Genomic DNA, 27,896 nt, shown 5'->3' on the forward strand with positions numbered 1-27,896 from the left:
CTCCGCCCGGCCGTACCACTCACGGCGCCTCTCGGGGGGCAGGGGAAAAGCGTCAAGGAAACCACAAAGCAGAGCGGAAATAATAACACTCTCGGTCGTTTAATTTTGTGAAGGCCTTTGACAGAGGAATAGGCTCCTTCTCCGCGGCGGAGCCGAGCTGGAAGGCAGGCAGAGGGAACAGGCTGACAAGGGTTCCCCCCAGGCCGGAGCGCGAATGGCTTAGACCTGGGCAGGCCTCTGGCGGGGCGGAGCCGCGGGCGGAAGTTGCCATGCGGGGCAGGGCGGGAGCGGGCGCCGCCGGGCCTGCCGGAGGGAGGGGGCGGCCGGGGTGCGCTGCGGGGTCCGCGCCGCCGCAGCCGTGACCCGCCCTGAGCTTGCCTCGCCGGGCGGCACCGTCCCAGCTCTGCCTCACCGCCCCCGGGAGGCAAGAGGGGAGCGATGGCTCCTCCCCGGAAAGGTGACCTGAGCCCGGAGGAGAAGGACTTGTTGGGAGTGATCGCCAAAGGTGAGCGTGTGGCGGGGTGGGGGCGCCGCCCGGCCGGGCCTGGCCCGCGCTGGTGCGTGGGGGGGCGCTCCCGCCGGCTGCCGAGGCCGCGCCTCGCCTCGTCTCAGCGGGCTGAGCCGTGTCGCAGCTCCGGCCGCCCGGGCCCGCCGCGGTCCCGGGGGCCGTGGGGGGTCCGGGCGCGCCCCGCCGTGTGCGGCACCCGAGGAGGGTGCGTGTCGCGCCCACCCCCCCCGCTGGCAGTGCCAGGGTCGCTGAGGGCCGAGCGCGCGGCCTGCCTCGCGCCGCCGCCGGTCGCCGCGGTGCTGGCGGCCTTTACCGGCGCGCGCGCAGCCGTTGGCGGCGGAGCGCAGCCGCGGCGCCGCCTCGCGCGGGCCCTGCGCTGCCCTCGGCAGAGGACGCGGAGCGGAGGCCGCGAGCCTCTCGGTCGCTGCCCTTACGGGCAGGTCTCGCCTGATTCGGGCTATTTCTTCCCAGTCTTCTTTGCCCCCCCCCCCCCCCCCTTTCACAAATGGGGAAGATGGCTGCTTGCTTCTCAGGGAGCGAGAGCACTCTTTTCTCTCAAACTCGCCTTGGGGGGGCACACGTGTGTCACCCAGGAGATGCAGGGGGGGCTCCTTGCCAGATGTGCAGGGGGTGTGCATGCCCAGACAGTTTGACTGGGGAAGCCTGACAGGGCTACTTGAAAACTTGCCTCGTTCTTGTCTGTATTTGTGCTAGTCACGTGTATTGACACTTATCTAATGACGTGCCTTAACGTGTTCTGAAAAATGCTTTTTGGGGAATAATCCCGTTCTTTATTCTGTTTTATTTTTTGTATGTGCTGCTGCCAGACCTGGATGTCCTTGCAGACAGAATTGTTTTTAAGTTAACAGAACTTGTGCTTGTCCAGAATATTGTACAGCTTTTATCATTTCTACTCTTTTATTTTTCATTTCATGTAAGTGGTGCAGTTTCACCACTTTGTGGTGCATATGTTTATTGGTATTGGGGCTTTCTGTCATACTTGCCTTAATAATTGCATTTTATGGTTCAGTAATGTATATTTCATGGCCCTAACTCTATAAATAGTTGCGCTCCAGACTCCATCCAAACTGGCCAGGCAGCCCACTGCCAAAAGAGCTTTGCTTATGATCGAATCAGGAATCAGAAGTTTGTGTTTCCTGGCAATAAATTAAATAAAATTCCCCAAATCAAGACTCTTGGAGCGTTCTTTTATTTGTTTGTTAGGTCTGAGTGAAAACCTATTGAAGTTATGTCAAAGGTCTTTTCACTAATTTCAGTGGGCTTTGAATCAGATCCTTACATCTGTGGCTTAACTGAAAGGATTCCTGTAGAAAATTTAAAAATAAAAAGGTATGGCCTATTTTTTTCATTGCACAGATTTCTTGAAGACTTGAGTGTCCTTATGTATTTGGTAATTTTCAGAAATGTCAGTGACCGAGCTACATCAGTCCCAGTCCTTATGTTCCACTTCTGTTGTCTGTTATTGAAGGGAAGTTCCTTCCACCTCTGTGGACCTGCATTTTTGCCTGGGAGGTGAAATATTGCAAATTTTAAATTTAAACAGGAAAGGAAATGGGAGTAAATGATAAGAAAATGTTTCATTCAGCCCAGAAAAGTCTTTAACGTGATAATTCCCTCTTGTGGGCATTTAGATAGCTCTTTTAGACATAAAGTGCTCCAAAGTACAGAAGTGTTAAAATATTCAGTATCTTTTAACTCATGGACATCATGTTCTGATGGAGTTTATGGAGAGACATTGGTATCCTATCCTTGTGTGTGTGTAGATCAGTTAATTCAAGGAAATGAATGTTTACTCTTAATGCATGCTATCAACTACTGTTCATTGTTATGAGTTTTTGGCTTTTAGCCTCTAGAACAGAGCACTGTTCATTCCTAAGCCTCTTACTTAAATGTGATTGATTTATTGGTAACTACCACAAGCGTTAAATCTACAAAGATTATGATTTAAATCAGCAATGAGACCAGTTTTCCCCTTGATTCTTTTTTTTTTTCCTTTCTCATCTTCCTTTCTCTCTCTTTTTTTTCTTTTTTAATTAAAGGGAACAGTGAAGAGGCTGGAAGGCTCCTGGGCAGCAAGAATGTCCGTGTCAATTGCTTGGATGAGGTACAACAAAACTGTACAAGCATTGTAGTGGGTTTAGCAAGCAAAATACTAGGCCTGAAGGCCTACTTGTTATTAAATAATGTTGCTATACAGACTCTTGGAAATCAGAATTCTTCTGAAGAAGTTTCCAGCCTGCAGCTGAATAATAAGCCTTTGAAGAGTTCTTACTTTTAAGAAAATTTAAGGATTAACGTTACTGAATGTATTACAGAGTTTGTATTGTCTCTAAAAGCCCTGCGTGAGCTTTATTATGGGTAAGATGAATACTGCAGCAAGATACATGGAGAGGGGGGTGCTCGCTTGTTTCCTGTCACCTCCACCAAACTGTAGTGCATCCATTTAGGTAGCAGAAGACAGCATGGATAAGGAATACCTGTCCCCATTTTTCACCCATCTCTCACTTGCAGTGTGTCACCCAAAGCCTTACCTTTGCAGAATGATAAGCGTAGAGAGAGAGCAGCTAGGTCAGAAATGGTGAACGTTGTCTTTTCCAGAAGCAGGTGTTACAGCCATGTAGAAGACAAGGCTTAAGTGTTTCCTGCAGATAGGAGGAATTTCTTGGTTAAAGGACTCTAGTGTGAGGTTCATGTCTATTTCCGTACATTTTTCTTTTTACAATGTTTTCTGAAAGTATGAAGAAAGTGTAACATGGAAGTGAAACTGTAATTGCCCAGCAGACTTTAGATCAGTGTGTAATTTTTCATGTGTCCAATTGCATGTGTCTGTGTTTCATTAGATACTTAGATATTAATTAGATATGTTTTTCCCAAGTGCGTACGATCACTAGGAAATTCAGGCCAGAAGGGACCTCAGGAGGTCTCTGGTCCAACCTCCTACTCAAAGCAGGGTCAGCCATGAGGTCAGACCAGGTTGCTCAGGGCTTTATGCCTTTGGGTCTTGTAAATCTTCAAGGATGGTGACTGCACAACCTCTCTGGGCAACCTGTGCCACTGCCTTACTGTGCTCATGGTGAAAAAAGGTTTTCTTTATATCCAGGCTGAACCTCTCTTTCAATTTATGCCCATTGTCTCTCATCCTTCTGCCACACATAACTGTGAAGAGCCTGGCTCCATCTTCTTGATAACCTCCCTGTAGGCACTGCCCAGCTGCTGGTAGGTTTCCGCCCCTCAAAGCTGCCTCTTCTCCAGGCTGAACAAGTCCATCTTCCTCAACTTCTCTTTATTGGGCAAGTGCTTCGGCCCCCAGTGTGGGAGCTCTCGCCATGTCTTGGTGGTCTTCTGCTGAACTCACTGCAGTTTATTGATGTCTTTCTTGTACTGGAAGGCCCAAGTGAGACTGGCAGTCTCACAAGTGCTGATTGGAGGGATATAATCACTCCCCTCAATTTCCTGGCATGTTCAGGGATATTGTTAGCCTTTTTTTTTCTTTCCTACCAGCATATCAGTTTTCTGATCGTTCTTAAATAGAATTAGGTATTTAAACCTTGATTTCTTATGTATAAATCTTAGCAAACTTCTGACAAACTAATCAAACAAAGCTTTACAATAAACTTTAGGAACTCAAGATACAATGTACGTATACTTTCAAGTGTGCTTTAATTTGAGCTTTAAAAGCATCTATTTTAGTTTAAATGCTCAACTAGTGCATTGGGAATCCTGTGCAGTATTAGTGCAGCCTGTAAGATTACTGCTGAGAGGCTATGGTTTATTAATAGAAACCATAACTGAGTTATGTCTCAGGCTATTGTTAAAGAAGAAATAGTATTAACAATACTTGCCTGATGTTCACATCTGAGTAAATATACCCAAAGCACATAAAGCTTAAACAGTTTATGCAAAGAACTTTTTACTGTCTCATTCTTTTTCTCCCCCAAGAGTGGTGCTTGGTGATTACATGAGACAGGAAAAGATTCAGATTTATTTAGGATTCCTAATCTACCAGTCATCACATGTCAACTTTTAGACTCTCTGTTATAAATTAGTTTTCCTCTAATGTGTTATTCTGGTATCTGTACATAAGTAAATAGCGTGTGAGACATCAATTAAACATTAGTTTCATCTGTTATCCAAGTTTGACACAACTGGAGGCTGCTTTGAATACGTCGGGTATTATTTTCCTTCTTCACGGCCTTAGCTGTTTGTCCTGGAATTCACATTATTATTTATATTGCTACTATTACACATTTTTGTTAATGTTAAGAAATGAGGAAACCGAGCCCAACAGTGAAATGCTTGGCTGTTGATATGGGAGCGTAACTGAGGTGGGAACTAAGAATTTTTTCTTCCACCCTCAAGACCTTTTTACATGAGATACTTTTAATGTCATCATGCTTATTCTGTAGCCTCTCTTCTATTTGTGGTACAGCAAACATGAGTCACATTTTAATAATTTCACATGCTGGAGAATCTACAGCATCCAGAAGCAGGCTGTTTCGTGTTGTGCTTCCAGATTTAAAAACTAAATACATAGAGATGTCTCATTAATTTTTGGGTTGATTGTGTTTACCTGTACATGCTTAGGTCCCCTTTCTGCTGGATTAACAACTGTTGAGAGTCAGCAGTCTTTTCTTCCTGTAACTTTAGACAAGGACCAAGTCACATTTTCACATTCTCCAAATACACTGACTTTTTATGTATGTAGTTGTTTTTCCAGTAATCAAGCTTTTTTCCTAGCTCTTCTCCAAATCCTTTCCAGTCATTTCAGCTTCTTCCTTCAAGAATATAGACATGAGCTAGACACAGTATTTCAGCATTACTTTTGCTATTGTTAGATATATTTTTTAAGTAAGTAAATAATAAATAAATCACTTCTATAAGCCTATTTGCTTTTCCTGCCCATGTGTCCAATACTCATTTATGCTTGACTTCCTCCTGTCTGCAGCGCTGTACTGAAAGCAATAGGTGTCTTCAAAGTGCCATAAATGAAGACCTTCGTATTCAAATTAATTGTTTTTCAGGTGTTCACCTTCCAGAATGGTGCAGATATTCAGCAGCTATAGTCCTGTTTTTCCCCACATCCTTCCTAACCAAATAAAAGAAAAACTTTGTTGTTGTTCCTTTGTGGATTTAGGGAGTTCAATAAAGGAAGAGTATTTAGGCTTAATCACTGCTTTTATGAAAACAAAGAAATGCATTGCTGCTGTTCTGGCACTTTCAAAACTTTGTGTGGTGTTTTTTCGTTTTCTTTTGTTTAAGCTCAAGTTCCCCAAAATATTAAGACAAATATAAAAGCAATGGAAGTGGATGCAAAATAAACACAAATAAATATTTCATTTAAATGCATACTAATTGTTCATTTTTATTTGTCCTATTTTAGATGGAAAGGTTGTTAGTTTAGAAATGTACTGTGGAAGAAAGTGTTCTGGAATTTTCTTCCCCCAGGAGTACAGCGCTTGTAAATATTGTTGTGACTTCAAGTTGGCAGTTCATAGACTTTAACTCCATCCATATGCAGGATGTGGCTAAGATCTTTCAGTTTATTACAGAAATGTGGTTTGGAGGAAGCACGTAGGGTTTCTAGCCACGGAAGTTTCCTCCAGTCATGCTGGTAGTTAATGTTGCAAAGGAGCACTGTAAGACTACAATCCCATATTTTCTTGATAATTCACTTCAGTGGATCAAGCAGAGAGGCTTGACCTGAAAAGGCTTCCTATTTGTTTATACTTAAAATAATTTCAAGGTACTTCATAACCTTACTATGTACAGAGCTATCATTTGGCATTTTCAGCTTTGCTCTTTCCCTCTAACTTGCTAATTCAGCTTTTCATTTCTATAATATAAAATAATCCTTTTGGAATTAGCCTGCTTTTATATGCTAATTACAGAACTGAATAATTTCTGGAGGTTACTGCAGCAACCTGCTTATTAGTGTGTGAGGTCTGTATAATTTTATTCATATTGATTATCTTCAGTGGAGGGTTTTGCAGTCAATCTACCTTGTGGTTCCAACATAAACTTCCTATGTTAGCAGAAAATGTCCAGAACCTTGACCTTTATTGAGGAAACAGAGTTCTGGCTTTTTTTTACCTAGTATTTCAAAATACAGTAACCAGAGAAAATTCAACAGCTATTAAGGATGTCCTGGTTTCAATTCAGGTCATTGGTTAATGTAGAATTTAACTTTTCATCACTGCAGATAAACAGAAAGACTATCAGAGAAATCTAATGTGATACATATGTGAAATCAGCAGCTCAGCAGGAAGACTATAAAGGAGGAGGAATATACCTGACAGACATATCTGCACTCACTGAACAGGAGTTCATATTATAATTAGTTTATACTTAGCAATAGACAAATTTATTCATGGATATACCTTCCAAATCTAACTTGCAGTAAACTAAAGATAGGTAGGGGTGATCTTATTCAAAAACTTTAAGGCTGGAATTTGATGAAAATGAGTCATGTGTTTCTAGATTAGCAGCGTTCAGTAGCGTTTCTGTTATAGGTCAGTTAGAGACATTTTTACAATCCAGTTCCAAATATCTGGCTGAATTAGGCTTCAGCTAATGAGTTGGTCTGATTTCAAATAGTGCTCGGTCTTCTTATTTAAGGAGAGGTGATTTTGAAGACATTCTTCACATAGTATCTCCTCTGTGCTTTCTTGTGGCATCTGCTGTTTTTGCATTGTTTATCTCCCTTTTGGTAACTTCCCAAGTATTGTCTCAAATAAAAGCCAAGCTACCAGTCTATGTAATTAACTTACAATTCCTTGAATGAATGGAACTGGTGCAGTTGCCAGAATCTAAAGAATAAAATAAGGCACTTTTTCCATGTTAATGTGGGGTTGGGTTCCTCATTGTAAAATGAGCTGGGAGAGGGAGAGGCAGATGCTTTAACAGTGTCAGTGTACAAGTATCTGTAGTAATTTTTCAGATAAGGTTTTCACAGCCTTTTTTTCTGGTCCTATTTACTAGTATACGCCACATCACGCCTCACTTAAACTCTAGTTGGATAGCTACCATGCCCACTTGCAATGTCATGTCATACCTGAATATCTGCTGAGGGAGCCACTCCAGTGTGATCCAGCCCATGTGTGCTGCATCTCGGCTGAGTTTTACATGGCTGTGAAGTAAAAAGTGTGAAGTGAGTGAGAGGTGTATTCTCCAAAACACTGGGAGTGTTGGGACTGGTTTGATTCCTCATTTTTCTTGAGTAACGCTAGTCTATGTGACTGCTTCAGTTTGTGATATTCAAATCATCAGTGTATTATCTACAAAACAAAAGCTTTTAAATATATATATATATATATATATAGTCTGTGTTCTTACACAGTCAGTATGAATGTTTAAATGCCGGCCACATAATCAGCTTTTCTACCAAATGTACACAGGTCACTGGCATACAAACATAATCTATGTATTTTTTGGTTTGTCTGCTGATTTTTTGCTCCCTTCCCCTTCCCCCCATTCCTCCAGTCAAAGATGGTTGAGAAACAGTGTGGCTGAAAACTTCCTCCGTAGCTGTGGAAGATGGGAGGTTGTTTTTCCAGTTTGCTACCTTTATGAATTTGTTTTTATTCATCTTGAGGAAGCACACCTTGATGTAATACTTCCCTGGTGCTGCAGCAAGAAATACTGATCTGCTTTCTTCTCCCCCTTTCATCCTGGCCATGGAGCCCTGTCCCTCCTACACGCACATGCACACACATGTTCTTCTTTCTCCTTGTGAGCTGATTCAGCCCCACCCAACCTGCAGAATTTGTTTTTCTTCAGTTTGCTTCCCCACCAGCAGCATTAGGTCAACTCATCCCTTCAGTCTGTTTCTGGTATGTTTTCAACATCAGGGATGGGAAGGGTGGTGTGTGATAGAGCTGGGCTGGCTCTGAGGCAGACCTCTGTGCCAGCGGGCCCTTGCTGATTGATTAGCAAAAGACTCCAGTCAAGGGAGGTGCCAAGCAAACCCCAGAGGCACTGCAAACTATTCCCGATGTACAGTCAGACTTACAGGGAATGCTTGTAACCCTGCAGAAGACAGAGAATGTTAATATTGTTCACTGTAGCCCATGTAACATCCCTATGAAGAAAACAAGAAACTGTGAAGATTCATTTTTATTGTAGGGAATGTGTTTAAAAGAATGGATTTTTGGACAGAATAATGTTATGTAGTTGCTGCTAGAAAACCAATTCTTTGTCCTAGCTTCCATATTGGAAGAATAAAGCAGTTTCTGCTTCATCTGTTTGCTTAATAAACTGTCTGCCAACTTACTCTGTTAAGTATGTTCATTTGATGATCCAAATGTCATCTGTCAGAACACACACTGCCTGGACCTGTCTTTAATACTCAGCCTGTGAAGAATGTTTGCAGTCATTTCAATTTCTGTACAGGAACATAATACAGGGTACAAAACTTCTCTGGCTTTTCCAGACATGCTTGTGATTAGCCTGTCTCTTATTTCGTTTGCTGTGAATGTGAAAGGCTGATATTAGAGTGGCTTTAAATCCAGTTTTCTAACATCTATCCACGTTTTCTGTTTGGTAGGTTTTATGATCAACATTACAGCTTCACACTTTCAAGATTTAATCATAGGTTTTTAAAAGTTTCCCAGAAGGAGGGGAAGACAGAAGAGAATACATTTCCTTTGTCATATAATCTTCAGTCAGATTTTTAATTAAAACAGGCATTCAATGTATAATCACACTTTAGGTCACTGTTTCCTTAATGTTCATTCTCTGATCAAAACCTTACTGTGTTCTTACCATGTAACAGTGGTACTTTTCTATGCTGCTAAAGAGGGAGAATCTATACTATTGCTCCAAACTGGGATTGTCCCATAAAAATTGGTTTCTAGGATATAATGCCTTTATTTTCCTTTACAAAACTGCAAATAAAACCTGGCAAAACCAATTACAAATTTATTTCATATTTGCGAACTACTTTGTTCAGGTCTTATGTTTCTTTACTGACAGTTTATATTGCAGTACACCAGAATGTTTCAGGCTACTTAAATATACTGTGTCAAGAAATCATTTTTTAATGTTTTCAGTTAGAACAGGGAGTAATGGAATTGTAGTACTTTAACAATATTACCATAATTTGAACTTGCCTGTTTTCCCTCATCTTTTAAGGAATTTTGTGAAAATGATACTGATAAGTTTTAGTTTTCATTCTGTCATAGTTGGAAACAAAATATGTACTAAGGCTCAAACTGGCAATTAGGTTATTTCAGAATATCACATCACCACGCATTTACTGAGCCATAGTAATGGTGTGAGTGTATGCATGCACATAGCCTTGACCTGCAAAAAAAGGAAGAAAATGCCATTTTGATTTCGTTGTGGGAAAAACTAAATTGCACTCCCCTGTATTCAGTGCTGGGGAATGTTATTGGGCAATTACTGCATCTTGGCTAGTAACATGAATCCTGACTTGATGTTAAGTGAAAATAAATAGCATGTTGAAAAAAGTGTATCAAGTTCTAAAAGCTGAATGTCATGCAATTTTCTAAAAGAGAAATGTACTTCTCTCTGCTCTTTGAGAGAGAGAAAGGCAGTATTAACAATTCACCCTCGTTCTGAAAATTTTCTCTAGGATTTACCCAGATTTGTATTTGTATTTACATCAGCGACGTTCTGATGAAAACGCAGTGCCTCATTTGCTGAGACTAACCCTTTTTGTAGTGGTGCAGTGTATCAAAAGGCAAGGTTTGAGGATGTGTGGTTGTTAAGATCTAGTTAGAGCTGTACAGCTTTAGAAGAGCATTCAGAGCATTCAGACTGATGTAACATCACAGGCACAATACCAGTAATCATGACTAAAAATGAACAAGATGGGTTTCAGAGACTGCAGATCATTGTAGTGCAAAAAACAAGAGCCCTCCATTCCAGTTTTTCTTGTTTCTCACCATATAATGCAAGGGAAAAATAACAACTTAGGAACCTGACATTCTCTAAAACAAAATTCTCCATCAGAAGCGTTACTTGTCTTTAACACTAATGTCTTATATAAAAGATCATTGACTAACTGAGGATAAATGGTTTTGATTTATTGAAGACTGGTCTGCTTCAAATATATAGCACAGCATAGTCAGAAAACAGTGACACAAGTCTCCTGTACATTAGAAGTCACATTTATTCATCAAGATTTTGTGAGCTCATTTGCTGCAAAATCTGCACATCATGTAAGATTTTGGCAGTTCAAATTGAATACTTGTGTACAAGTGAAAATTATCTGTGGTACAAAGATCAAGAAATGTAACTAACACTATTCTGAATGCTTCTTCCTCCCTCTTTCTTTTGTTAGCATGGCATGACCCCTCTAATGCATGCAGCGTACAAAGGGAAGGTAGACATGTGCAGGTTGCTCTTGCGACATGGGGCTGATGTTAACTGCAATGAACATGAGCATGGATACACTGCCTTGATGTTTGCTGGACTTTCAGGTAACTTCTTACTAAAATTAGGTCACTGAGTTTTTGTAATGTTGATGTGTACAATTTGCCAAAAGTTAATAATTTAAAGGAAAGCATTGACACTTTTATATCATTCAGGCTTTCTGTTACTTACATGAATCATGTTAATATGACTAGACCTGTAGAAGTATCAGGATAGTGGAACAGGATAGCTACTGTTAAGGCTTGCAATCTTTTTTTCATATAAAAATTGGCTTTTTGAGGCATACAGTCTATCTGTCCTTTGTCTGACCTGTTTAGTCACAGATCTCAAAATTCAGTCTCCTGTGACAGTTTTCTTGTGCAGTGGGATAAATTCTGTTGAAAAAAATGTTTTACCATACTGCCTTTTTAGCACTTTACATCAGTAACTTTTAATAATATTTGTGGCTTATCAAATCAATCCAGTATTTTAAGCTGTTCAGATTTTGCATTTCTCTCATACATTATTTTTGAAACTATATTGTAGCTTTTTAAAAATTATTTAGCAAGTTTTAAAAAGGTGTTTTCTTACATTAATTTTCCCTCTACTCTTCTGCTCCTTCTTTTTATGAGACTTTTTATAGTTGTATATATCTTTTCCTGGAACTTTGGGCTTAGGTGGGTAGTTGCAGCTGTCCTTGTGCTATTATTTTTCCCTGATAAAAGGGACAGTTTTTTCCTTGAGTGAGGAAAGGGCATTCCATAAAAAACATTTTTCTTTCTGGAAGAAAGGATTAGATTTGGGAATATTAGCTTATTTTAAATATCTTCTTTATTAGGCCACTTTTGTCTTTCCCAAAAAAGAGCTTCTGAGGAAGTTTGCTTAAGATTTATTAACAGGTAGAGTTTTAAGCTCTGCTTTCTTTCATCGTTATTATAAAAAAAGAAGGGCATATGTGTGCACATGAACCTTAACTGGCTCATCCATTTGCTTTTCTGCTAAGACTTTGGTAAAAAGTCTGCAAAGACTTTGGGGAAATGTCAGCATTCTGCAGCATTGAGCAATATTTGAGCTGCAGCAAATAGATGGGAACAAACTTTCAGAGGTTGTTAAATGACTGTAGCTTCATTGAAATTGCTGGGTTTTTACCATTTTCTCCCAGTTGAGATTCTGACCTGCCATCTTGGGTTTGAATGCTTCTGCATGTTGGCTTTAAGATCTGTTATCTGTGAGTACAAATGGGATGTGAGCACTACTGAAGCAATGCCTGTTTTTAAATCAGAAATCCATCCACCACCCACTTCTTTTTTTATATTCACTTCTCTTTAGTTAACATGTGCATAAAAACTGGTGAAGTAAGATTACCTTTGAATACAGAACCAGCACCATTGGTGACAAATGTCCTTATTAGTCTCTGAAGGGCACCAATTAAGTCATTTAATCTTCCCATCAAATTTTAGCTTCATTTTATTTGGTACTTAGCCTAGTCTGAACGCCCAGTTCCCGCTGGGGAGAAAGGAACAATCTGTTCTCTTCTCTGTGCTCCTGCTACATAATAGTACTGAATTTGTTTTTCTTCTTAGAATAGCAGATGTTGTAGCTGAATTGTCAACCTAGATTAGCAATTTGCTTCTCTACTGCTATCCAAGGGGACCAAGTTCTGGTATATACATGCAACTCCCGTAAGTTCCAGGAGAAGCTGAATGTGCATTGCAGAGGGCAGAGTTTGACCCTGAATGAGTTTAAATGTTTTTTTTCTGTGGTTTGATCCTCTTGAACCATCAAAGTAAGGAGGCAGCATTGTGTCTTTCTCTTATTTTGTTGTTAAAATAATGACATTAAGAACATTCATTTTGCTCAGTGTTGTTCCTGTGATTTCTGCTTGTTTTTCTATAAAATAAAGAAATACAAGTTTATGTGTGTTCTCTGTCTTGTCTCCCGCATCTTCCCCTGAATTAAGGAAACAAAGAAATCACCTGGATGATGTTAGAGGCTGGAGCAGAGACTGATGTTGTCAACTCTGTGGGAAGGACAGCAGCACAGATGGCTGCTTTTGTGGGTAAGGTGGAAGTCTCTTATCATTTCCTAAATTTCTAATGAATGTGAAATGTTAGATTCTGTTGCTTTTTATTGGAAAAAAACATTATTTAATGACCAGTTCTGAAATGACACAGAAGTTCAGCTTTTTCTGCACATCTCATCCTATAACACAGTCACTTTGTATTTTATTTCCATGCTCTGTTTCTTAAAACTGCAAATGATGATATCTGTAAAAATAGATGCTGCTGTTTTTAAAGTATGTAAGTTTATGCATTGTCATCACTTTTCAAATAGTAAGAGGAATCTGGTAACGTTACAGGTGCCTGAAATGCAGGTATGAGCAAAGTGTATGATTGACTCTTCCTCTGTAGGAAGGAACGAACACAGCACTGGGAGTCAGGAACTCGTATCTGAGCTTTGCCATTAACATGCTGTGCAGCAGCAGTGAGTCTACAGGAGAGGGAGGGAGAACTCTCAGAACCTGATCCAAGATAGGTCAGTCCCTACTGACCTAAACTTGACTAGAACGAGGTGGAAGATTTATTGCTCACTTGGATGTGTTGCGTGACCCTGGACAAAACATGCTTTTTTGTTATGGTTTGTTTGTTTTAAACCTTTTTTACTTCTTTACCACCTTGACAGATTCCTGGATTAACATTCCCAAACACAATCAAATATACCACTTTTTTCCAGCAAAGATAAGTTTCCAGAAAAAGTTTCATCAACTATTGCTCTTCAGAGGACCTTCCCAGTAACCAAAAATAGGGACCCCTTTTGTCTTTTCAACCCAGCCTTCCTGAACTGTTTAAATATGTCTGAAGAGAAGTCTGTTGCACAGACTTCTTGAATGCTTATGCATGTTGGCTCTAAGATCTGTTATCTGTGAGATAACAGATATGTCAAAGCACATTACTTGTTCTGGATCCAAAGTCTACCTTGCCATTTAGATTTGCTGTCTTAAATAGTGAGATAGTATCATTTCAATTCCATCATGTCTCACTCTGTTCTTTTAAAGAGGACAAGCTTGACATTTCTCACTTGAGGTTCAAGCTGCAAACCCTAACCATCAACTAAATACATTGAAAAAGTGCAGTCCTATTAATTAGATTTTGGATTTGGAGGGTGTTTTTGGATGTGATGCTGAACTTTCATTCCTACTGAATGGGGAATGTTGTCTCCAATATGATTTTGGAGAATTCTTGTTTAAATCTGATTGTGTCACCAAGATAGAATAAATATCTTCAGGCATACAAAGATATGCTACTCTGTAAAAGTCTGAATATTGGAATCTATTCCTCTTCTTTTTTATTATCTGTCCAATCAATAGGAATTCATCTGTGTGTGGGAAGTGAGGATACTTATTCCCTTGTCATTTGTCTTACACTGTGCTCTATTAGCTTAGAACAGTCTCTTCTGAAACAGTGGAGTATTTTAAATACTGGAATTTGGTCGGCTGTGTCTTCTCCTCCTTATTAATGGGGTCAGTGCCAAGATAAATCAATCAGTTTAAAGAATGTGGCCATGAACTAGATAAGCTAAATTTTACTTTCCCTTTAGCTAAGTAATCCATCATTTTGTCAGATGTAGAAAACCAGAAGGGGGTGTAACTTCTCTAATCTTGTTACTTTCATCGTTATTCTTTTTTGGGGGTAAATTTTAGGCATGTTCTGTTCTATAATTTCTCCCGCTTCAAATTAATACACTGCTATCTGTTTCAGGTCTGAAAACTTAAAAGAAATCCCAGTGCAAATGTCATTAATCTTTGAAAGGACAAAGTGGAGAGAACTTCTCTTGAGAAATTAACACTAATATGATGCTACTAGTGTAGTTGTGCATCAGAATCAAAATGCTGGGTTTCCTTATGGCTTAATTCTGAAGATATTAAATAACTTTGGGGAAATACCTATTCTTTTAGTTTTCATTTAGCAGGAAAAAAGGGTGGGTGAAGGGGATGTGGTTCTCGAAATGAAATTTCATGAAGTCATTTCCTGCTGGGTGTCAGTAAGTTACAGTTTTAAAACAAATGCTCCTCTGTGGGTAAGCATCATCCCTATTGGTTATATTATGTTTGTTTTTGGTTTTTAGTTATGGTTTCATTCTTACTGGTGATTTTTTTCTTGTGTGCTTTTAGGTCAACATGACTGTGTGACTGTCATCAACAACTTCTTTCCACGTGAAAGGCTAGACTACTATGCTAAACCACAAGGCCTAGATAAAGAACCAAAACTTCCAGTAAAGTTAGCTGGGCCTCTACATAAAATAATCACCACTACTAACATGCATCCTGTTAAGGTGGAGTAATATGTAAATTGTATGTTTGTTAGCATGGGAACAGTTTCTTTATGTAAAAAGTATTCAGCTCCTGAGAGAGTCCAACTGAGATCAAAGGCATTATTCACTGATTCATGTGCTTCTGAAAATGAGAAAGAATTACAGAATCTGGCCCATCATTTAAACATGATTCAAAAATGGAGCTATTTCAGTGTTCGTGCTTGTGCACATCCTTGTGACACTTAGTGTGATACAATAAGCCAGAATCTTTAACTAACGCCTTTAAGCAGAGAGATTCATATTTTTAAATTAAAAAAAACAAAACTAAACTGCTTTCCTTTTTGGCTTCATTTTTTTCTTAGCCTAACTCGAAGTGGCAACAAAAAACAATTTCCTGTCTTAACAAAATCTCATTGTTCTCTCAGTGCTTGCCTCAGCATGCATCTTCCTACCTTAATCACTCGTTCACCATAGTAACATCTGCTGCTGTTTCTGAATGTATGTGCAAGAGACTTTTGTTTTTACTTCCCAGTATATTTGCTGAAAATAATCTGTCTCTCATGGTTTGCTCCTCCTGTGTAGCTCAGAGAAATAAAAACACCTAAATTCAAAAACAGGTTCCTTGGGCTTGCCGTTCAAAGTCAGCATTTGGCAACAGCTGCCAAGCAAGGTATCTGCTGCACACACAAACACCAGTGTGCTTGCAGTGGCAGCTAATTTAGTGAGTAGAGTTTACAGGTACCTCTTAAAATGGATAGTCCAGTGTTTTATTAGTCTACTCAAGAGACTCCAAATTTATGTGAGGTTAACCAGTTCTGTGAAGTCACTTAAATCATGCAAGTCCAGTTTATTGTAGGTGTTCGAAAGGAAAGAGAGTTTTGGAAAGTATATGGTAGTTTTTGTGTTTCTTGCAAAATGGTTTTAATTCAACAGGCAACTGTATTTCTATTTTCTTTTTAATATGAGCCTGAATTTTGAATGTTTCTTGTATGGAAACCGTGAATGACAGAATACTAAATAATTAGAAAATAACATTGACAAAAGAAGGGGAAGACAGCATAAGAAGGAAATGGAGGAATATTAGAAACCCCACTGAAACTAGCTACAAAGAGCAATCTAAGCTTTATGCTACTGCACAAGTGTGAAAATAATAGTTCCTAATTGGATTACATTTTCTTCAATCTTTCTCATAGATTGTGTTGCTGGTAAAAGAGAACCCTCTATTGGCAGAAGTAGAAGCACTGCAGAAATGTTACAGAGTTCTGGATCTAATATGTGAGAAATGTATGAAGCAGAGAGATATGAATGAAGTACTTGCTATAAAAATGCACTACATCAGTTGCATCTTCCAGAAATGCATTTCATTCTTAAAAGAGCGAGAAGATAAATTAGATGGATTTATCAAAAGGTATGTATTTCTACAGAGGAGTCGGAAGGTATACGTATGAACCAGCTTTACAGATATCAGAAGACAACTGTAATAACAGTAATGCATCCACTCATACTAATTAAAACTATACTAGTTTAGTTGCATTGTCTTGAATAAAGACTGTGCCAAGTAAATTTTGAAATAATCCCAATTACAGTGAGTTCTGAGTGGGATTGAGCCCTGTTTTTTCTGAAGTGGCATTGACTATTCCTGGAGTACAAAGGAAATTTTTTTGATCATTTAGGCAAACTTGACACCCACAAATCCATGGGCCCCAAAGGGATGCACCCACGAGTGCTGAGGGAGCTTGTGGATGTTATTGCTAGGCCACTCTCCAACATCTTTGAAAGGTCATGGAGGCACAGGAGAGGTGCCTGAGGACCAGAAGAAAGCCAATGTCACCCCAGTCTTCAAAAAGGCAAGAAGGAGGACCCAGGCAACTACAGGCCAGTCAGCCTCACCTCCATCCCTGGAAAGGTGATGCAGCAGCTCATCCTGAAGGCCATCTCCAAGCATGTGGAGGACAAGAAAGTGATCAGGAGTCGTCAGCATGGCTTCACCAAGGGGAAATCATGCCTAACCAACCTGATAGCCTTCTGTGATGGAATGACTGGCTGGGTAGATGAGGGGAGAGCAGTGGATGTTGTCTACCTTGACTTCAGCAAGGCTTTTGACATTGTCTCCCCTAACATCCTCATAGGCAAGCTCAGGAAGTATGGGCTAGACGAGTGGACAGTGAGGTGGATTGAGAACTGGCTGAATGGCAGAGCTCAGAGGGCTGTGATCAGTGGCACAGAGTCTAGTTGGAGGCCTGTAGCTAGCGGTGTCCCCCAGGGGTCAGTACTGGGTCCAGCCTTGTTCAACTTCTTCATCAATGACCTGGATGAAGGCACAGAGTGCACCCTCAGCAAGTTTGCTGATGATACCAAACTGGGAGGAGTGGCGGATACACCAGAGGGCTGTGCTGCCATTCAGAGAGACCTGGACAGGCTGGAGAGGTGGGCGGAGAGGAACCTCCTGAAGTTCAACAAAGGCAAGTGCAGGGTCCTGCACCTGGGGAGGAATAACCCCATGCACCAGTACAGGTTGGGGGCTGACCTGCTGGAAAGCAGCTCTGCCAAGAAGGACCTGGGAGTGCTGGTGGACACCAAGTTAAGCATGAGGCAGCAATGTGCCCTTGTGGCCAAGAAGGCCAATGGTATCCTGGGGCGCATCAGGAAGGGTGTTGCCAGCAGGTCGAGGGAGGTGATTCTCCCCCTCTACTCAGCCCTGGTGAGGCCACATCTGGAGTACTGTGTCCAGTTCTGGGCTCCCCGGTACAAGAGGGATGTGGCACTACTGGAGCAAGTCCAGCGAAGGGCTACTAAGATGATTAGGGGACTGGAACATCTCTCTTATGAGGAAAGGCTGAGAGAGCTGGGCCTGTTCAGCCTGGAGAAGAGAAGGCTGAGAGGAGATCTTATTAATGTATACAAGTATCTGAAGGGAGGGTGTCGAGAGGATGGGACCAGACTCTTTTCAGTGGTGCCCAGTGACAGGACGCGAGGCAATGGGCACAAACTGAAACACAGACACTTCCATCTGAATATGAGGAAAAACTTCTTCACTGTGAGGGTGACAGAGCACTGGACCAGGTTGCCCCGAGAGGTTGTGGAGTCTCCTTCTCTGGAGATATTCAAAACCTGCCTGGACAAAATTCCTGGAAACGTGCTCTAGGTGACCCTGCTTGAGCAGGGGGGTTGGACTATATGATCTCCTTAGGTCCCTTCCAACCTCAACCATTCTGTGATTCTGTGAAATATTCCTAAAGTTTCAGCTCTCTGCTGAAACTAGTTAGAGCTTGGCAATCACATATACACAGTGAAGCAGCAGAGAACTCCATGTGGTAGAGAAAAAGGGGAGGTGAGTGAAAAATGAATTTCTAAATGTCCAGTGTGGATCATTTCTTTTGTCATCTTACTCTCCAGCAGTCATAAAGGGTGAGATTTTTTTTCAAAAACACTTAAGCAGCTGAGAACTGCAAATCCCACTGGCTTTAGATGAGTCCTTGGCTCTTAAATCATTCAGACAGGTCTTCAGAACCTACTCAGAGTCGCAAAACCAGCTGCCTGATCTTAAGTATTGAAGTAAGTGGTCTGACTTTCAGAAGGATCACATGCCTAGGGCCCCTGTAGGCCTCTGTGGATTTCTCGGTGATATTGAAAATAAATTATGAAGTCAAACAACTTTCACCTACTGAAATCAAATAGTTCATCAGTGATCCAAATAGAAAAAGTAGGAGCCAAACAGCTAAATATAGTGGCATCAGGACTCTGCTATGTTCTTAAATGTAAGTAAAGCAGAATTTATATTTTAAAGTGCTGTTGTGCATTTTTACAGTGTTTATTTTCACAATGCTCTTTTTTAAACATAAGCACTTTTATTTTCTGTTTCACTCTGACATGGCTGATAGTAGTCTACCTATAAATGATTATTTTTCTCTAGGTGGCTGAATTAGTAAGTAATAGTTTCAGAGCATAAATTTAGTTACTTTGTATTACTATACATTAGCATACAAATCATTTAATTTGCATTTTGAAGACTCTTTTGAGTTCAAAGTTGCAGAAATTATTTTGAATTATAATTCTTCTCTATAAGTTTAGTACAGCATGCTGTATATTTGTTCCTGAACATTTATCATATGATTTCTTATTTGACTTTGGTTTTAAAAAATCTAGTCTCTTGAGAGGGAGAGATAAAGATGGTTTTCCTGTCTATCAAGAGAAGCTAATTCGAGAAAGCATTCGAAAGTTTCCTTACTGTGAAGCTACATTGCTCCAGCAGCTCGTGAGAAGTATTGCTCCTGTTGAACTAGTAAGTTTCTCTTATCAAGCAAATACTTGCTCAGCAATTTGCAGAGTAAATTAAGATTAAACTAAGCCGTCTTCCTATTTCTCAGCTTCTGCAACATATTACATTAAGCAAAGATTTTGGATGTCTCTGAGTTCTGCAGCAAACTGAAGTTTTATTATACTTGTAATAATACTTGTATTAATACTTCCATACTTGATAAAATGCTTTGAAATATTGCAACCTACTGGTTTTTTTCCTGTGCCCATACTGAATGTTTAGATACCTTAGCTGTTAAAGAAAGCTGGGGCAGTTTGCTTCTGTATCAGAGCTTTTTTTTTCCTACTCCAGGATGTCTATTCAGTTTTCTTTGTCAATTCAGTTTTACAAAATTGTAGATTCAGACACAGATGAAACTCATTTTGCACTTTTTCTTCCCAAAGTGCACTAAAATCAAATCATTTCCTAGGTTTAATACAGTCATTGTTTCCAGAGTGCATGAAAATTTGGTAATATTTGATTTTAGGAGAAGGAGAAACATTCTGTGAAGCTTCCTTTTTCAGTGGGAGAGGCAAGATAGTGCAGTATACAACACAATGCGTATCTAAATTAGGAAATTACAAGTAGAAAATCTAACTTCATCTTTCCCACTACTTCTTTGCTAGCACACTCTCTGTTACAGTACTTTTAATTAGTTAATAATAAATCTTACACAAGAATTATTATTCTGTTTTAAGGATATGTGTTCTTTCTGGTCTCTGAAAGCTAGATGCTATATGTACTAATGTTGGGGAAGTGGAACGATTTTGTGATATATTTGGAGTATGCTTAGTAAGTTAAAAATAGCCTCTATCTTAAATGGCTCCAGTGAACTAAAATGTCCTGAGGCTTAATGCCTACAACAGCAATCTCTACTGTTTGTCTAGGCTGGAAAAATAAACACAGTGTGAAAACTTGAGTCATCGTACTGCATTAAGGCTTGCTTCAGAGTAAACACTTTCCTTCCTGTCCCTTTTTTCTGACAAGAGCTTGCAGTCTTTTCTCCTTCTCCCTTCAAAGAAATCTGTTTTGTTGCATAGGGTTTGACTGTCCAGTATACAGAACTGGAAAGGAGGCAATGCTGTCATTTTTAATTGCCTGGAAGCCCTTGCCCTTTGGCATCCTCAATTACTTGAATTCCGTCTGAACATCTCAGCATATTATTAGTAGTTACAATCTTGCATATTCCATGGTGATCTAACAGTTTAAGGATCTACTTAGAGCTGCAGCAAACTGACTTTTTTTTTCTCTCATGTTTACATCATTGCACATAAGAATTCTTTATTTATGGTTACCAGTAAAATACAGTAAATATTACTGCTTGTACTGCATGGGAAAGATATCTGCAAATAATATCTAAATAATAATATGCAAATAATTGTTTTGAGGCTTCCAAGTTATGACCACTTCATATGTAGTATCTGAGTACACTGAACATAGTAGTATATCTGTGCCAAGTAAAATATTTTTCGGTGTGCCAGCACAGAGACTAATCTGTAAAAACCTACTGCGTATTATTTACAAGCTGATGACAATGTTAAAAAAACACTGAGCAAAGTATAGTTCATTAACTCACCCAACAGATGCATTAAAGGGGCATTCAAATTATGATAAAGCAACATAGGCTGTGGGATATTCATATGCTCAGTGATACTAAGGAACAGATAGACACATAAGTAGAATAGTTGAAGTAGTACCTCATTAGATGTACATGGAAGATGTTTCCAGAGTTATTTCAGATGGAAATGAGGAGAGCAATGAGCAGTATTTAGTATTTTGTGAACTTCAATAGGTACAAAATTTATCTTTTAAGGCTTCTGAACTTTGTCTCATTGTTCTAATGTGACTAAGTACATAACCTGGGTTCCTAAGTTAGAATACTAGACCTCCTATACAGTTAATTGATCTTCAGAGGTGATGAAACAGAGCACTAAAAGCAGAGCCTACTGTCTTCACTGAATGATAAAGGAATTTAGTCTCCAAATGCAGCAGCATTAGTAGGGAACTTTGACTCTTTAAAATATCTACCTTGTCTTCAAAAGAATCTCCGAGGAAAAATAGCAATTGCTTGAATATATGGGAATTAGACAAATACTTTCTATTATATGCATTTGCTACATTAAAATTTCTGTCTGTGTTCTGTGAGAAACTAACAGAGTGTTATTTAGGACTGCTTGTAATTAATACAATTTGTGTGTAGCTGCTTCTGGCTTAGATAGGGTCATCTATATTAGCCAAACATTTGCCCCTCATTGATAATACATGCCTCCAAATCCTTTTTGAAATTAACAGTATTTATTCAGTTCAGTAAGGGTTAAATATGGTTCTTTGTAATGTACTTCTTGAATTTTACAGTTATTGAAAAGCCCTGTTATCCTTGTCATCATTTTACTTGGTTGCATTACACTTTTGTTGATCAGAATCAAAACAGTGGTATAGAATGAGTGAGGTTTCTATGCAACCATTAATTCCTCTGAATGCAAGCATGTGTTCAAATGCTATGAGCTACTTAGCTTCAAATTGGACCCCATTTTATAATGTGAAAGCAAATAATTTTTATCCTCCCTTCTACGGAAGCTAAGGACTAGATTAACTTTATATATACATAACTGTACAAATTGTATAAATGTTAAGTTTTGCATGTTAGTTGAATTCCTGTGATTTAGTTTTATGTTCTTGCTGCTACAACTTCCTCAGTGAGACTGCAATCAGCCACTGGGAAGCTACTCTTCTGTTGTCCCTCTTCATGATAGTGATTTTTTTTTATCTGAAACTTACTGTATTATTGTGGTATGTCCTCTGTTTTACAGAATTCATTTGTTCTCATTGGCCACTTCTTATCTTTCAGGGTTCTGATCCTACTGCTTTTTCTGTACTTACACAAGCTATTACTGGCCAAGTGGGTTTTGTGGATGCTGAATTCTGTACAACCTGTGGGGAAAAGGGAGCAGACAAAAGATGTTCAGTATGTAAAATGGTAAGAATCCATAAATTGTCATAATGAATTGCAAAAATTAGTGTCACTGAGTTGCTGAGGATTTTGAATGTGTGACTATTTACAGAGTAGAATTATGAGGAATGACATATACGCCTGCACTGGAAATGTGTCTACTTCTGAAATAGGTACCTCAAATTCCACAAGCGGGAATACTTGGGTTTTCAGGTTTGTATGTTTAAGGATGGAGGAAGAATAAAATTTCTGTATGTTCAGAGTTGCAAAAGAAACTATTCTATTAGAGTTTTATATAGCTTAGAATCACTCCATATGACTTTATGCATTGCTTAAAAATACCGTAAAGTAGTATACATAGAGGAATTTAACTAGGTACACTAAAAAGTATAATATTACTGTTTATTTTTTAATACATAAAGATGAACTGTTAGCTCTCATAACTTTCAGGTGATGTACTGCGACCAGAACTGCCAGAAAGTACACTGGTTTACCCACAAAAAAGTCTGCAAGACACTGAAGGAAATTCATGAGAAACAAGAACTAGAAGCTGCCAAAGAAAAAAGGAAACAAGAAAAAAGGCAAAAGAAAGGTTAGGACCTACAGTTTGCTTGCTGAAACTAATGCTGCACTAACTATACGATATGGAACAATAGAAACAGGTCTTAAAATCTGTAACAAGTGATATTAAGGGCTTTGTTGTAAGATGACGGCATGCCTGTGTTTGCTGGAATTCTAGTCTTTCAATTTACAGATGATGTGTACTTTCTAAAAACTGGTCTTTAATGCTAGAGTTACACAGATGTCTACAACAGAGGTATAAGAATTACACTGCACTGTTTCAAATCCAAATCTTAAATCAAAATAACATGGAAGTTTCATGCTACTCTACTTTGTGTTCAAGGTGTTAGGACAAGTTGAGAATAAGAAAGCAGCCAACTGCTTCCAGTCGGAAAGGTTAATGTGGACATTAATTCTCCTGTAATACTTTCTCCATAATCACTATATAAAATTAATTGTCATGTCCACATTAACCAGAGACTCTAAGTATGTTGCACACAAGTATAGCAAAACATAGTGAGATGTGAGCACTGATATCTCACATCGGTAATGAACACACCCACTTGTGGATTCATCTTAACAAGCTAGTGGCCAGGTGCTGTCCTCTTTAGAAAGAGAGACAGGATCTTAGTAAATGGTTCTTCTCCTTCCCCCCCTGAAAGGGAAGGCTACTATTTTTTTTAAAGTTAATGCTACACTACCTAAGTGTTAATCTTCATTAACTTTTTCAGGCACATAGCCAACACATGATAGGCTTTATCAGATTATGTATTGTTAGCAAGATAGTGAAGTCATCCTAGTTTCACCTTGTCATGGTGTTGTATCAAAGCTTTTCATAACAACAGTAATTTAATTTATACAAGCTAATACCCCCTACAAATCCCATGTATCAGAAAAAAAAAATCACACAGCTGCATCCACAAGCAAACCAAGGATTTAAGAGTTTCCACCACACAAGCATGAGCGATAAGGAAGTTTATGCAAAAGCCTGTGCTCAGGCTTGTGCTAGCTTCTTAGCCAAATGGGCCTATGTCTTTGGCAGTGTTGTAGCTAGTTATGGCAGTGTTTTCAGCTGGATATTAACCATCATGGAGAATAAGAAGCCAAAATGAACAGCTCTCCAGAACTCTAGTGTCTAAGGTGTTTTTTGGTGAAGCATGGTTAAATTAATCACTTTTGTAATTGATACAGTTTCCTAGCTTTTATTATTCCTTAAAAATAAAAACGTTTGCTTGCACATGAATTCAGTGTTTACTGATGATGGGATTTCTCTTTTGTTTAGATGAAGTACAACTAGCAGAGGCTAGTTCTGCAAGTGAAGAACAGTCAGATCCTGGCCCAGATGCTATCAAAGAAGTGGATCCAAATCATGCTGCTGACAGGACAGAAGAAACTGAGCCTACCAAAGAGTCAGAGACACTAGCCCCACATCCTGATAGTCCATTAGAAAGTGAGACTGGCTTAGCAGACATTGCTCTTCAAAAAATTCAAGATTCTGAGGAATAAGAGGAGGATAGGAAGAGACTAAGTGTTCTGGCTAAGTCCCTGTACCTCAAGCATCGTAAAAAATATTTAATGCTGACCATGTCTGACTTCCCACAGCATGGCGTATGCAAGACTCCCTATGAAAGACAGCATGTGTCTGTTTATCCTGAGATGAATATTAGCTAATTTGTCTACAAATACTTCAAGTTCTGTTGTAGATTGTCAAAATAGCTATTTATTATCTGATAAAAACTAGAGTGGCATAGAATCATCTGTGTTTATACCAACAGTAAGCATAGTAACATCTATGAAATCTGTGGTCAATCAGCCACTTAGTAAAAATGAAGCATTTAAGTAATTCAGGTTATTCTTGTTTTCAAAAACTAAAAACTATCTTCATAGTAATTTAAAGGGTTTTTTTCTGCAAGTACACAGAAATGCAACTGAAAGTCTTGGGAAGCCAACTGTTAAGTTGCTTTTACACCACTTTATGAAGCTTCATTTGAAAGAATTCAGTAGTGATTAAGTTTCTGAAGATATTCCTCTGAATTCTCAAAACCTTTCATGACTTCACTGTAAATAGTTTTGACTAGTGAGTGCACAGCAATAGTGTCTATTTTGTGGCAATTTATTAATGATACTACTGTTTCAGATGTCTCAAATTGACTGTGAAATATATCTTTCAAGAGAATTTCTTCTTTATTTATTTGCTCAAAAATATTCCAAGTTTGTCAAAGGCTAATGAAGAGAAGACCTGAAGGTTTTTAAATATTTTGACTGACTGGAGAATGATGGTTTCTAAATCTCAGCTTTAAGGTAAAGATACCTTAGAGCACACTGGGATGTTGTATATGAATTATTTGGTAAGCACATGTAAGATGTTTAATATTGTACAAACAGACTGAACCTGGTTCCAGTGAAATCAGTGAGAAAATTCATGTGTACATTGATACAACTGGGATTTTATTTAGGCTTTCAACTAAATACCGTATCTTGAAAACAGTATTCCTTAATTATGCTGTTTTCACTCAGATTTACTATTGTGTCTCATGAAATCAATGGGAATGTCACAAGCTAAAATATCAAGGTACTTTATTCTGCATAAGGATGGCAGAATTTGAGATTCTTTAATTTCTGGATGAATAACTGGTGTTTTGAACATGGCAATATCTTTCAGCATAGAGGAATCAGAACTACCCCCAATACAGAAGAAAAATGCTATAATTTTTTTACTATTTAATATCTTGAAAGTTTTTAATATTCTGAAAATTGTAAGAGTGAGGATACTTAAATGCTCCTGGGCAGGAAATACACTTTTTGTATGATTCATAAAAGCATTTTAATTTCAAAGATTTGAAGAATAAAATGTGAAGAATAAAGGGAAGGTTTTCAAAATAAGGAAGCTGAGTGGCAATTCTGTTTATTGCATCTGTAACATCTGCTGGGACATACTCTTATATTCTGGTTTGTGATCCATTGCCCTCTTGTAGCTCATTGTGTGCAAGTTCAATTTCATAACAATCAGGGCCTGGAGCTGCCGGGGGGAAAGCAAGAGATGGGCGCCTGGGGCTTAGGAATGGAATCAGGATATAGGCACAGTCTGCTGGTGGATCCCAGAGTGCAAAGTGCTGCTGGGTTCCCTGATCTATATACATAGCTGCCAGGACTCGCTGGGATGTCTTGCTCCTTAGGTTTCTCTGAAAATCCCAGCCTTGTAAGACAAATAGATTCAGGATTTCAGAAGTGTGGTAAAATCCACAGCACAATTTCTGCTTTCATTCTGCCAGCCAACCCTTTTTCTTGATAAATCAAAAAAGACCAAGTGATAGGAGAAAGTATTAACATTGGATAAAGGTGTGAAATACAGGATCTTTGTTGCAGACTACGTAGTTGCATTTGTTCTAATTCAAACTTGAAAAAGCTTCAAAGTCATTATAAGCAGAGGCTGCTTTACTTCCTTCTCTTTGCAATGAATCACAGAGGAGAGCAAATGCAATCCAAGTTAAGGCCCTGGTGCCCAAGAGAGCTACCTCTGCCTTCCTCAGCTTGAGCTTCTATTGGAAGATCATGGCTGGTAGGTTGGGAGAAACTTGGGATAATGACTAGCTTTTGTGTAATCAGGAACTGGAGGAAACATTTCATGTGGCATGTTACTTATAAGGAACCTAGAGTAGAGTGAAACTTCACATGCAACTTACTGTTTCCTAAAGTAAGGTTTTAAACGACAATGAAGATAGGCAGGTGCGCAGTGCAAGGCCAGTACATACACACCTGCAGCTTCAAGGGCGTGTGAATTGCAAGACTTTTTCTTTCCCCTGCATTGACTTTGCTTTCTAGGAAACCTGGAGGCCTCACTTCTGCTTCTCCAGCTGTTTTGCTAAATATGAGAACATAGCAGCTGTGAATCTGTCTGGCCTGCTTCACTGCAGCTCTTGCTCCTTAATTCACTTTTAAACTATGTGGTTTTTTAATATTGACTACTATTTCTTCTACTGTGTTCTTCACTCTGGGAAATCTGAGCAAATTAAGGACATATAAAAGCTTCTAAAATTATTTGAGTATAACGTCTAATGAACTGAATGTTGCATGTTCAAATCATTTTAGATTGCTGATGCAGTTAGATTTTCAAGGCTTTTGTTCATCTAACTAAAGGAGATTAATCCTTAGTTAAAGTTTAAATGACCTTTGTAATTTGAGTACTTCTTTGTATATAAATAGCTAATATTACTATTCCTTTTTCACTAATGGCTCTAAAACAGGCTCTAAAACCACTTCTGGCTTTGTCTGAATTTTCTGATAAAGCTCAGATAGATGAATATAATGGAAAGCACTGCTTTTTAACTACGGAGGACTTGTTTGGAAGTCAGTGATTGCATTGACTTGTGGCTTTTTGGACAGTGTCCAACATTTACAAACTACAAATGGGATCATGTAGCAAACATTACAGCAAAGGGCTTCTGGGTGCATGGTAGGTTTTTTGTGCTTAATCTATGTATTCCTGGGACACTTGTGTGCAACAGTGAGAGAATCAAAAATCTAGAGTTTTGATGGACTTTTCACCATCAAAGATTATATATGAATAAGTTAACTCACTCATTATTGTCTTCTCTGAGCCCATCTGTATGTTCAAAAGGATTACAAGTAGTATTGTTAAAATTCTTTAACAAAGTTACTCCTGTAAAATGTCATTTTTTTCCAAAATCTATAATCCTTGAGGAAAATGTCAAATTAGTTGTTAAATAATATCTGTAATAAAATTCTTGATGATGAAGCATTGCATTCCAGTGTTCTCTGAGCAGAAAATCTTAAAACAATTCTTTATTTTACTTCATTTTTTTTAATCAAAAGAAGACAGGGGCAGAAAAATATTCCAGGCCAGAAATGTTCTG

General features: G+C 39.0%; 1 protein-coding gene across 1 annotated transcript; it reads left to right on the plus strand.

Moving 5' to 3' along the window:
- The first annotated feature begins 292 nt into the window (after positions 1–292).
- On the plus strand, positions 293–27,778 carry ANKMY2 (ankyrin repeat and MYND domain containing 2). Its single transcript, XM_067291623.1, has 10 exons — positions 293–505; positions 2,569–2,633; positions 10,833–10,971; positions 12,864–12,962; positions 15,075–15,235; positions 16,408–16,622; positions 19,361–19,496; positions 22,360–22,488; positions 22,912–23,053; positions 24,305–27,778. Exons 1-10 carry the CDS (start codon positions 439–441, stop codon positions 24,526–24,528), a joined length of 1,377 nt encoding a protein of 458 aa, XP_067147724.1. The 5' UTR covers positions 293–438; the 3' UTR covers positions 24,529–27,778.
- The last annotated feature ends 118 nt before the right edge of the window (positions 27,779–27,896 follow it).

The sequence above is a fragment of the Apteryx mantelli genome, chromosome 2, assembly GCF_036417845.1.
Source record: "Apteryx mantelli isolate bAptMan1 chromosome 2, bAptMan1.hap1, whole genome shotgun sequence".
NCBI lineage: Eukaryota > Metazoa > Chordata > Aves > Apterygiformes > Apterygidae > Apteryx > Apteryx mantelli.